The sequence below is a fragment of the Cyclopterus lumpus genome, chromosome 20 (assembly GCF_009769545.1).
Source record: "Cyclopterus lumpus isolate fCycLum1 chromosome 20, fCycLum1.pri, whole genome shotgun sequence".
NCBI lineage: Eukaryota > Metazoa > Chordata > Actinopteri > Perciformes > Cyclopteridae > Cyclopterus > Cyclopterus lumpus.
The window spans coordinates 11,200,630-11,213,220 of NC_046985.1; the positions used below are offsets into that span (position 1 = coordinate 11,200,630).

Consider the following 12,591-nt stretch of genomic DNA (forward strand, 5'->3'; position numbering starts at 1 on the left):
GGCTCTGTGTTGGGAGTATAACAAGCTGCTTAGCATACAATGCTGGTGAGTAAATAGCTTCCCTTGTTTCAGAATTTTTTGTGGCTAGTGGTTTCACGAGCAGTTGTTCCCTAGAAAGCAACACGCTTTCATTTTAAATAAAATAATTTTGCCCATAAACATCTCAAATTTAACATACACTTGGTGCTGGGCTGTCACTGATAAGAGGCGTTGTTGGTTTTAATGGCATCATATCGATCTAGTACTAATGGAGGAACAATTACATATCTAATACAATCCACCATATTAGCCATACAAAAACACTGTGGAGTTGTGATTGTTCAGTTTGGGTGTTGGTTCAGCTCTTATGAAATATGATATGCATACAGGAAGAAAAGAAGCAATATGAATAGCTATTTAAATAAAATCAAACTGCAAACAGTGACCTATAAAATTACCAAAGAGCAACACTTCTCTAACGCAGTCTCAGCGAAATAATTACAATTATAATCTTTCAATGTTAATTTCTTACCAACAGAGCTTTATACAGTAATTTACGCCTTCAACAATTCTGTTGTCCATCCTCAGATCTCAACAACATTACAATTTTCCAGAGCCAGTCCCCACACAGTCATTTTAAGGCTTGTAATCCCTTACCCTGCTCGCCTTGGGGTCTTCTAACAGGGGTTTGCAGACTGATCAATAAAACAAGTACACACTCAAATCTAAAGCTCCACACACACTAATCATAATTAGAAGAGAGCAGGGACTAATCCATGTGGCTTCAAAATTAAATATTGAAATGTACCATGACATATGATTACAACTGGGTCATACCACGTGCCGTAATGTGACTCCTCACACATCCACTGCAACACACACACACACACACACACACACAATCACAACAGCAACAAGGTCAGCATGGTGATCAGAGGATTGCACCTTCTGATTGTGTGTCACCAGGGCGGCCAGTGACATCACATGAATAATTCAAAAGGTGAGGCAACACATAAAGCTGTGACGAGGGCTGGAGTGAGGACAATGGGATGCGGTGCTGGAAGAAATAAGAAGGTAGGATGGCAACACCTGCACTAGTAGAGAGGGAGGGTGTGGCAGGCTCTCCAAAAGGGGCGGTGAGGGGAAAGGTGAGAGCCATGGGTGGAAGGAGGAGAGGAAAAGAGAGATGAGAGGGTCTCTGGTGCGTGTGTGTCTTGGTGAGTTTGTGAAAAAAAATAGAGAAGTGGGAAAGAAATGGGGGTGACAAGAAGGGCGCTCAAATGGAGGGGCTGGGTGGGAGATCAAACACAGTTGCCATGGCTACCAATGGAAGCTGATGTAGAGGTGAGAGACAGAAAAATACGGGGGGGGGGGGGAGGGGGGTTAATGAAAGTATGATGCATTTCAGACATATCAAAGGTATATTAATGGGAATGCACCCACCACACCCTCAGTAAGACAAAAACAAATATGTAACATGCAGCAATGCACACATGCGTCCACACAGATATGAACACAGTACCACCTGAGAGAGAGAGAGAGAGAGAGAGAGAGAGAGAGAGGAATTCATAAAAAATGTGTAAAGAAGCTGTAGGAAGAGAAAAATACAAGAATAAATTAATTTGAAAAATCAAAAACAAGTGAGAAATAGTGACCTACAGTTGTGAAGAGATAAAACAGACAGATGTTGTCAATGCTCTTATAGTATTTTCTAATCTATTTATGTAATGCATCAAATTGTGTCTTTTCTTGGTGTAATCATTTTGTATGCTTTTATAGTTTGATAATCAAGCCAAAAACTACACATTGACGAGAACTTTTCTTCTTTTTCTCTAAACTGTTGGTATAAATGTCATTAAAACAAAATGGTGATACAGATAAGACATCAGGTGAAGGGTTTGTGGAGAAACGGAGAGATGAATTAAGGAGCTGGAGGTGGAGAGGAAGAAGGGAGATAAGAGCTGAAGTAGAGGTATATGACATGTTAGTTTTAGACATGGTAAATACACCTGGTGGTTTCAACGCCCTACTGAACACACAGGTGTATTCAATGCCACCTCTAGCTTCCTCCTCCTCCAGGATGTTGTTCTGACGGCAAGACAAGCAACGCAGACATAACAGAGCTTTTCTGTGCAATTTGCCTGCAATCCAATTAAATCAGCAGTTGGATTCCCTTTAAAATGATAAAACATCACACATTTGGCATAATGTCAATCTTCGGGGAAATCATGTTAAGCAGCAAATTGAATACACATTTAGAGTAACAGAAACGATTAATTACTTAGACCGTGGCACACTCATGCATAATGCAAGAACACATACAAATGAAGAGACACAGGTATACACACACACAGATGCATACAGCTGTAGTTACCTATCTGGAGTGTGTGTCTGTACACAGTTTGTGAGGCAAAAACAGCTTCCTCTTCTCTTCTGGCGCTCGTTCTTCCTCAATGTGCGATGTGCATCTCTTGACACGGTACCACATTGATGTCTCTCTCTCTCTCTCTCTCTGTCTGTCTGTCTCTCTCTTGCTCACTGCAGTGCAGTCCCACCCCCACTCCGACACAGCAGCTGGAGAAAACCTGGATCCCGGAGCCATGCTGCCACGGATCAGGACTCACCAGTATTAAGTACAACGAGTGGTGGTAGTCAGGGAGGATGACGTGATGCCATCCGCCCTCTCATACAAAGCAGTGACCACGTACAGGTACGTCCATCTCAATGTAAAGGCGCACTGAGATTACACAGAATATACAGCCCGGAGAGAGGTAGGAGAGAAAACTACTCCAGAGTATCAGCCTCATCCAACATCAGGGCTCAACAGCGCTTTAACCGGTCAGGACGTCTGGTGTCTCTGCCCAAAGGTCACAGCACAAAGGCATTGAACCAGACGGCTTGGAAGGGAGGACACTGATAGCACTTCCTCATGGCATGCTGTGGCAACCGTACACATGATTTGTACTTAATAAAGAATCAATGGATTCGACAATGTGCGAGCTGACTACTCAAAAAAAGAAATCCCCAACTCCATTAACAGCCCAATGAAATGATTTATTAATGTACTGATGTTGCAATCAAACGCAATCATCATTGTGTAAAGTGAAATCTGCTGATCGTCTGTGAATTCATCATTTAATTTGAGTGCTGTCCTGCTGAACTTTTATTTTCTGGTCCTTTACTAACTATGTGCTGACCATCCATTTTATATATTGTATATTTAAATATGTTTATACATCAAAAACACACACACACACACTTTTTTGCCCTGCGGAAAATGGTTCTTATACTCCTTGAGGGTCAATGTATGTTTTAAGTGATAAAAGCAGATAACAAATAAATAAAAAAATGGAATAAATTCTGAATGCAAATAATAGCCATTATGCCTCAAAGTGTCTCAGAGTAAAGCCCCTACACCTGAGAATGTCGGCATGACTCAAGGCCTGTGTAAAATAATTGGCAGCACCCACTGGCAGCAACGTGTTAAATGAGAGTGGCAGAGTTAACAGAACAAGAGAGGCCAGCAGCATACCAAAATTCAATAATAAAATTAGAATTTCGGTGCATTTTGGAGACAGATGAGTGTCGCCCTCAGGGCTATTTTTCTTGCTCTCTCTCTGCCTTTAGCTCTAAATGTATTCCCAATGAGGACTGGGTTGGGAGCGTGCCTGCTGCTCTGGGGTATGACTCATGGCCCCCGTCTATTCCACTGGGATGCTGTTGAGATCGTAGAAAAGTATGAAAGCATAAAAGTATAACTGTTATAACCTTTTTTCTTTTTAGTGTAACCATTAACCATATAAACTGTTTTAGTTCAATTACGGTTTGTGATTAAGCCATTTAACTGCATAGGACGCTATAGGTGCTATATGTTGTGTATAACTTTCCTGTATATAGTGGGTGTTATGTAGTCTCTCCTGTGAAAGAAGAGACATCAGCCAGTATTACCATATAAGGCAACAAGCCTCTTCGACCTTAGATGAATTAGGTAGGTTTGACATGTGAAGAAGAGCTCCACAGAGGAGAGACTTTGGAGATCTCACCAGCTCTGAGTCTGGAAAGGAAATCTCAGAGTTCTTTAGGAAAACGGAATTTAATCAGCCTTTAACGAAGGAGGAGAAAAATCAGATCTGCCCAGCCCTTAGGGGCTGGGACAAGGCTACCAGCTTCAGAGTCTGGATGACAGAGCCTCCAGAAACTTCTGAAGAAGACTGAGATTTGACACTATAGCTCTAGAGCTGGATAGAAGATCTCCCAATTTCTTTAGGAAACTGGATTAAACAAGCTCCTTTGACTTAAGCAGGATAAATGTCCCCAAACAGTTAGAACTTTTTATATGTGACACTGAGACTGTTTCATTGACTTGAAATTGATGTATGTGATTGTTGTGTGAAAACTTTAATAAAAACCCGGGCTTACCATTTGTAAGTAACTGAAAACAAACAAAGTATTCTAGGTTCTTTCATATCATTTAATGCTCTCCGCCTGTCCACTGACCGTGTGATATTCATGTGATGACAGAGACACTTACGCTACGTATCTTTGGGCGAAGACTTTGCAGTGTGTCTGACAAGTGAGCAAATTCAAAATAGGTATTGAGAAAGTGCAGACGATGTACATACTCTTTTGATAAGGGTTGAGACGTGTTACAGCCTACTGAGTGGGACCGAGAGCAATAGCTCTAAAATACCCTTGAGAAAAACAATAATCACATTTAAACGATTAGCTACAGGGCGAGATAAAAGACCGAAAGTTTATACCAATATCGGTGAGAGACTCTTCTCTCCGGGATCACTTGGATAACTAACAGAGTGCCACCGCGTTAGTGAAGAGCCTGCCAGTGCTACAATGCGGTGCATCCCAACCCTATATAAATAAATATACTGTTAAGCACTGATGTATATTTGCCTTGGCACACAGCAGAGGGTTACATTGAACACCAGTCTGCAGCAGTGACAGCAGCATATGCAGCATGTGCTGAATCATCCCTGTGCTCCATGATCAATACTACTTTAGTAAATGTACCCTTGGCAACAAACATGTTAGATCTCGTGAGCCTGGACCGGACATATTCACTACGACAGCAACAACAAACAAAACGCAATTAGGTTGACATTAGTTTTGCTGTTGTTGGCTGCTGACATTCAAACACGCCTCTTTCTTGTGTCAGTTATACAGGAATACATCACACAACTACTCTGCCTGCTTGGAGGCTGAAGTGCTCGGCAGGTATATCCAGGCTGCAAATAACAATTAATTTCACTATTGATTAATTGATTAAGCGTATGTTCAATAAAATGTGAAAAATGCCAGTCACAATTCGTCAGAACACAAAAAAAATCGAATTTCTTGCTTGACAAAAAAAAAACAGTTTATAATTATATAAAAAAGAAAAAGCTGCAAATAAACAGAAGTATGGCACGTTGAGCATTTATTACTTAAAACAGCTAATTCATAATAAAAAATAGTCATCCCTTTTATATTGATTGACCAATCAATTCCTTGTTTCAGCTCTCATACTGACCATTGTCAGGCCTTATATCTACCACAATAGATCCATATCGAGGCCACTGTTTTGGTGTGGGTCAACTCAGTTAAAAGTGTTGTATGTGATGGAAATGATACACCTTTGTTCAAAGAGACCGTCTCAGGGAGACTCAGGTGGACAAATGGGAAAATAAAGGAGCTGCTCCATCAATGGCATCCTTGTGAGCAAGTACAACGTTAACTAAGATTAGATTAGATTAGGGTAGTTAATGGAAAGAAAACACATGTTTACTGTATATTATTGATTGGTTATATACATTTCTTTCTGCGCATCTCTCTATTCTTTAATGTCTACCTCGCTTTATTTCTACCATCAGTATTCTAGCCAGCTAATCCCATCCCACAATCAGCAGACTGAGGCGATAGAGGAGACGTCGCTGTGCTCAGAGTGTGTTCGCTGTACCAAACACAGAGTCTCTGTGTCCCAGAAATAGAGAATCTGATCGCCCAGCTGTCTGACAGCCTCTCTTGTCTTTGTGGTCCCAACACCGAAGTGGAACAGATCTGATGAGATTTGTTCCCCTTTCTTGCTCTCTGTCTCTCTCATCACGATGCTTTCGTCATCCTTCTGTTTCCCTCCTTCCTTCTCGATCCAATTACGCCAGTTTGTCATGGTTCTGTCTTTTTGTGTTATTTTGTGATGAGGTTCACAAGAGACTTCTGTCAACGTCTCACCGTGTTGAGTCTATTGATGAAAGGTTGAAGTGTGAGGCTGCATGTGCCGTGCCTTTGTCCTGCTTGTCCTTAAAGCATCTGTGCTCTGTTAAAATGGATGGCTGTGTTCAGTGTGTGCATGTGCCTGTTCATGTGTGTACGTGTGTGTGTGTGTGTGTGTGTGTGTCTGTGTGTGTGCGTGTGTGTGCGTGCGTGTGTGCATGGTGTTGTATTCCCAGGGGTCCTGGTGGTGTGTGCATAGTTCTGGCTGGTAAGTGAGGTCAGCCATTACTTCAACCTCACCGACTTTCTCGGCACTTGAGGTAGAGGACAAAAGAGACATCGAGGAAGAAGGAAGAAGAAGAAGAAGAAGAAGAAGAAGAAGAAGAAGAAGAAGAAGAAGAAGAAGAAGAAGAAGAAGAAGAAGAAGAAGAAGAGGAGACGAGAGCACGCTGCAGCGAGATGCAAAGAATGAGATACAATCTCCCATCAGAAGAACATTATGAGTTATTAACGAAGCAAATTAAATCGACCAAAACCAAGCCACAAACCACAGCGGGGCGAACCTAAATATGCCAAGGTCACTGGCTCTTGATATTTAGAGTAATCAAAGTCTGAAGTGTTTGGACAGATGATTTACTGTTGGAAAAATAAAATGTCAAATATTATGCATCCCATTCTAATCAGCTTCAGCACTGCAGTGTTAGAGTAATGTGACTCACTGACTAAACAGGGAAAATCAACCCAAAATAAACATTGGGGATCATCTGTTCTGTTCTCTAAACTGGTCAAGCACTGAGGGACTCCTGAACAGTCTAATGCTAGGCAATGGGATATCATTGTAGTTTTAACCAGACAGATTTCATAACCTTATCAGCCCCACATGGTGTGCATGCAGAGCTGAATACAGCCAGCTCAAGTATTGCACCAATAGCCCCCATTTAGTTCTCTGGCATCACCTAGTGGACAAATGAGTAATTACAGCCTCTTTTCTTTTGAGCGTATATTCATTTATCTTCTTGTCTCAATTTGCCTTAATTATTTATTAATGCTCATTAATGTATATATTTTGTAAATTTAAACGGTTGAACTTTGTATGCAATTATAGAAACAGAATATAATGTAGTTCATATGTACATACAGCACAAGCAGATCAAACAATACATTGAGTACCTAAATGTGACAACAGCTCAAAAAACCACAACACTGTGTTCAATATGTGTCATCTTGCCTCACAAGAGACAACTGTGGTTCTTATCGAGTTCAACACAATTGCATAAGGTCCAGTTGGGGATTACAGCAAGGTCAATCCACATACAGCATTTACATTTTAATAATGTACGTATAATAATGCTTTATTTTCCTGAATTTTCTTTTCACTAATCCACAATTGAAATGATTACCATGGAAGACTAGAAACTAGAGCTCCATACCGCTACAAAAAGCTCCTGAACAAGTAGCTTGAACAATGACGGAGAGGGGATTCTGGTTATGATTTTAGTTGAGGATAAAGTAATATGATCAGAGTGTGGCAAAAGCACAGTGCACAGTGTGAAAATGGCGAAAGCGGGTTTATACGAGCTGACATACTCACCAAAGACTTTGCCCAAGAACAGCGTCTTAACCAGATTGAACTGTGTGTCTGAGGCGTCTGGGAGCGTGTAGCTGACTGGAGGGTAATGATCCAACTGAAACAGTGGGAGAGAGGGAGCAAGAGATACAAGATTAGTTTGAGGTCTTAAACTACTGATCACAGCCCAAGACCTGCCTCACACATTAAACAAGATGAAGAAGAGATGGTCATTCGTAACTGTCAGGCACTGTAAAGCTGCATCACAGCACAGCCAAAGGCTCAATAGCGCCCTCTTGTGGTTAAACATGTTCAGTAAAGGGGAAACCACTGGGTTAATACTATATATATTTCCCATGATCCAGTAACATGACTGCAACAATATGTCTGGCTGTTTTTCTGACTCAGAAAAGCCATAATTTGGCATGTGAGTGACGATATACATGTTCTTGGATACCTTTCCTTGTTGTATCCAGATGGTTGCATGGACATACTCAATAAATAAATGTAGAGAGGATATCAGTTTGAAAAGTATCTTATCAGAACAAGAAAAGGTATCATTATCCTCAAGTAATGCACTTGTGCTAGATCTGTAATCATCACCCTCTGATCTGTCTCTATAAACTATAGACAAATGCAACAAACTCCTTGAAACTTCATATTCGTTTGCTCACAGAAGGCACAGCCAACCCAAGAAAACCTTTTAGTCTGTGCTTTTCCCTCTTTTGTTTATTCAAGCGAGTCACGGCTAAACGCAAACTCCAAAGCAGATCTTCCAACACAAACAGCTCTTCAGCACGACTCGAGATGACCGATCACACATTAATTAACAATATGCAATTTCTAAAGTCTGCGGTGGGTTCAAAGCCTTTCCCGACAACTTAAAAAAGGAGAGCGAAGAAGCAGCGTGTTTACACAGAAGAGCGTCAGCGAGATGTGAGAGCAGAGAGGGTGATGGAGGCAGGGAATACACGACTTTAATATCCCTGCAACATAATTAACTTGTTATTGCTGTTTCACTGAAGTTTCTAATTAGCTTGAAGGCTGCAGCCGGTGCTATTGATGAGAATCATTTCAAACCCTCAAATTGGTTTCCGTGTGTGTTCAAGAAATAAAAGATCTTCCTTCCTCCCTTCTGCCTGCTCACAGGAGAACTGTATCTCGGCACGCACCCGTCAGCAGACGGCCGACTGGCGGCCCAAGCCGGGAGAGGGGAGGTTGATTGAAAACAATGACTTTTGTTCCCGTGTGTTTACTGGAAATTTGTTCCATTGATGTGCTGAAGAGCTGTCAGGGAGCTGAGCCTGACTGTCACTAAAGGGTTGACACACACACACACACACACACACACACACACACACACACACACACACACACACACACACACACACACACACACACACACACACACACACACACACACACACACACACACACACACACACACACACTAATTTGATTCTTTCCAAAAGCCTGGTCTCAGTGGAGCATTGTGTGGGTTTTGTTTTCCCAGTGACTAGAGGGTGGGGTAATGGGGCACAATTAAATTGTGCTCAGCTTATTTACTTTTATCTGAGAAAACAAATTGGCTGCTCAGTCTGGGATCCCAGAACCCCAAAAAAAGGTCCACAGAGGAAGACATCCAGGGAAGAAACCTAATTTGACCAAACTTTGTCAATTACAACTGTAATTATTGGGACCCTTTCCTTTTACGCTGCAACATTTGTTATGTGCAGCTTGGAACACAGGACCCAAACGCCGTCAACGATGGAAAAGCAACTTTTATTGCTAAACAGGATTCCAAAACAGGATTCCAAAAAACCAGGATACAAAACATGCACACAAGATCTTCCACGATCTAGACAAGACGAACCGACAAAGGGGAATGACATGAACAGGACTTAAATACAGAGGGCTGGTGCAGGTGATTGGACACAGGAGGAAACAATCAGGAACAGGGCAGACAATCACAGGGACAGGAAGTGAAGAGAAACAGAGGACACGAGAGACAAGGACTTCAAAATAAGACAGGAAACACGAAACAACACTACAGATCCTGACATAACCCCCCCCTCAAGGGGCGGATTCCAGACGACCCAACACAGTCCCCCAGGGTGGGTGGAGGGGAGCCGGAGGCGGGACCAAAAGCCTGGCAGAAGAAGTCCGGGGGACGGGCCGGAGGACGACCACCAGGAGGACTGACCTGCTCCGGAGGACGGGCAGGAGGACGGCCACCAGGAGGACTGACCTGCTCCGGGGGACGGGCAGAAGGGCGACCACCAGGCGGACGGAAGGGCTCTGGGGGACGGGCTGAAGGACGGCCACCAGGCGGACGGAAGGGCTCCGGGGGACGGACAGGAGGATGGCCACCAGGCACATAGACCTGCTCCGGGGGACGGGCAGAAGGACGGTCACCAGACGGACAGACGGACTCCGGAAAACCGGGCTCAGGGGAACCGGGCTCTGGAGCCGTAGGTCGTGTCAAAGGAAGCGGCCAGGGTGGCGACCGAACACAGGGAGCCTGAGTCGGCCGGGGCGGCGACGTGACCCGGGGAACTGGGGTCTGCCGGGGCGGCGACGTGACCCGGGGAATCGGGGTCTGCCGGGGCGGCGACAGGACAAGGGGAGCCGGGGACGGCCGGGGCGGCGACGGGACACGAGGAGCCGGGGTCGGCCGGGGCGCCGACGGGACACGAGGAGCTGGGATCGGCCGAGGCGCCGACGGGACACGAGGAGCTGGGGTCGGCCGAGGCGCCGACGGGACACAGGGAGCTGGGGTCGGCCGGGGCGCCGACAGGACACGGGGAGCTGGAGTCGGCCGGGGCGCCGACAGGACACGAGGAGCTGGGATCGGCCGAGGCGCCGACAGGACACGGGGAGCTGGAGTCGGCCGGGGCGCCGACAGGACACGAGGAGCTGGGATCGGCCGAGGCGCCGACAGGACACGGGGAGCTGGAGTCGGCCGGGGCGCCGACAGGACACGAGGAGCTGGGGTCGGCCGAGGCGCCGACGGGACACGAGGAGCTGGGGTCGGCCGGGGCGCCGACGGGACACGAGGAGCTGGGGTCGGCCGGGGCGCCGACGGGACACGTTGAGCTGGGGTCGGCCGGGGCGCCGACGGGACACGAGGAGCTGGGATCGGCCGGGGCGCCGATGGGACACGAGGAGCGGGGGTCGGGTGGGGCGCCGACAGGACACGGGGAGCTGGAGTCGGCCGGGGCGCCGACGGGACACAGGGAGCTGGGGTCGGCCGGGGCGCCGATGGGACACGAGGAGCGGGGGTCGGGTGGGGCGCCGACAGGACACGGGGAGCTGGAGTCGGCCGGGGCGCCGACGGGACACGAGGAGCTGGGGTCGGCCGGGGCGCCGACGGAACACAGGGAGCTGGGGTCGGCCGGGGCGCCGACAGGACACGAGGAGCTGGGGTCGGCCGGGGCGCCGACGGGACACGAGGAGCTGGGATCGGCCGGGGCGCCGACGGGACACGGGGAGCTGGAGTCGGCCGGGGCGACGACGGGACAGCATCGGCAGGAACCGGCGGGGACTGCGGCCGAAGCAGGACCCTGTCTAACGCCTGGAGGGACTCCATCATGTCCCGGAAAGCGTCCTGGGACAAGGCAAAGGAAGCAAGGGCCGGCCGGAAGTCCAATAGGTCCCAGGAAGTTGGGGTTGGCCGGAACACGGAGGCGGCAACACGAACAGGCGAGGGCTGCAGCACGGAGGCGACTGCGGGAACCGGAGTAGTCTGCGGCACAGAGGCGGCAGCCGGAACCCTCCACCGACGCGGTCCGGAGGTTTGCGCCCCCCACTCCGGGGCTGGGCCTGGGTGACCTCTGCCCCTGGGGCTACGAGGCCCCCCATAAGCCAAACGGGTCCCGTTGAAGGGGTCTGGTGCCGAGACCCTATGGGGGTTGTAGTTCCCCTTCTGGAGGCTACGAGGGCCCCCATAGGCCAAGCGGGTCCCTTCGAAGGGGTTTGGTGCCGAGACCCTATGGGGGTTGTAGTTCCCTTTCTGGAGGCTACGAGGGCCCCCATAGGCCAAGCGGGTCCCTTCGAAGGGGTTGTAGGCTGGGTCCATTCTTGGTCGGTTCGTTCTGTTATGTTGACGGCGTTTGGGTCCTGTGTTCCAAGCTGCACATAACAACATTTAGGCAACACCGTGTTCTCCTTTAAGTGCTGTTGGTGCCTCTTAGGTTACATAAGGCTTACGTAAGCAATGTGATCAGGGGTTAGACAAAGAGAAAATTAGCAACGGGTGAAATCTTTTTCCCTAACTGTGTGCTCAAAAGGAATCTAATTTAGCCAATGTGCTGGATATACTCAAACTAGTTTACAGTACACAGAGAACCTTCATGGCAGCTCTGTTTCCTTAATCATATCTGAGGGAGGAAAGATACTCCCATCACAGATTAAACATGAGAGGCTAAGTGCAAATTAATGCTTTTTAAAAAACTTCAATGGTAGTTTGACCTCAATAATAAGTACAAAACAGAATGAATGTCTTTTCCCTTCACAGCTAGAGCCACCCAAACAACTAATATCAACCACTGCAACAATTAGAGGAGAGGAGGGGAGGAAGGGAGGAGATGAGAGGAAGGGAGTGGAGGAGAGAAAAGGAAGGGAGTGGAGGAGAAGAGAGGAAGAGAGTGGAGGAGAGGTAAGGAGAGGAGATGAGATGAGATGTTTGTTGCCTGAAGGGACTCCTCACTTTCATCTCTAAGCCCTCACAGTGTGTGAGAGTTTGAGAGAAAGTGAAAGCCAGAGATGGGAACTTGTTTTGATTCTGCCTTGATATGCCTTTGATAGCGAGCTAACCTGACGAGACCTCACGAACTGCTTAA

At 46.7% G+C, this 12,591-nt stretch overlaps 1 protein-coding gene across 1 annotated transcript in view; it reads right to left on the minus strand.

The window, feature by feature from the left end:
- Window positions 1-12,591, minus strand: part of cntnap2a (contactin associated protein 2a) — a 308,808-nt gene that overhangs the window by 10,425 nt on the left and 285,792 nt on the right. Inside the window, exon 24 of the mRNA XM_034560734.1 lies at window positions 7,775-7,868. Within this exon, the coding sequence (XP_034416625.1) occupies window positions 7,775-7,868 (94 nt within the window). The remainder of the gene's footprint in view (window positions 1-7,774; window positions 7,869-12,591) is intronic.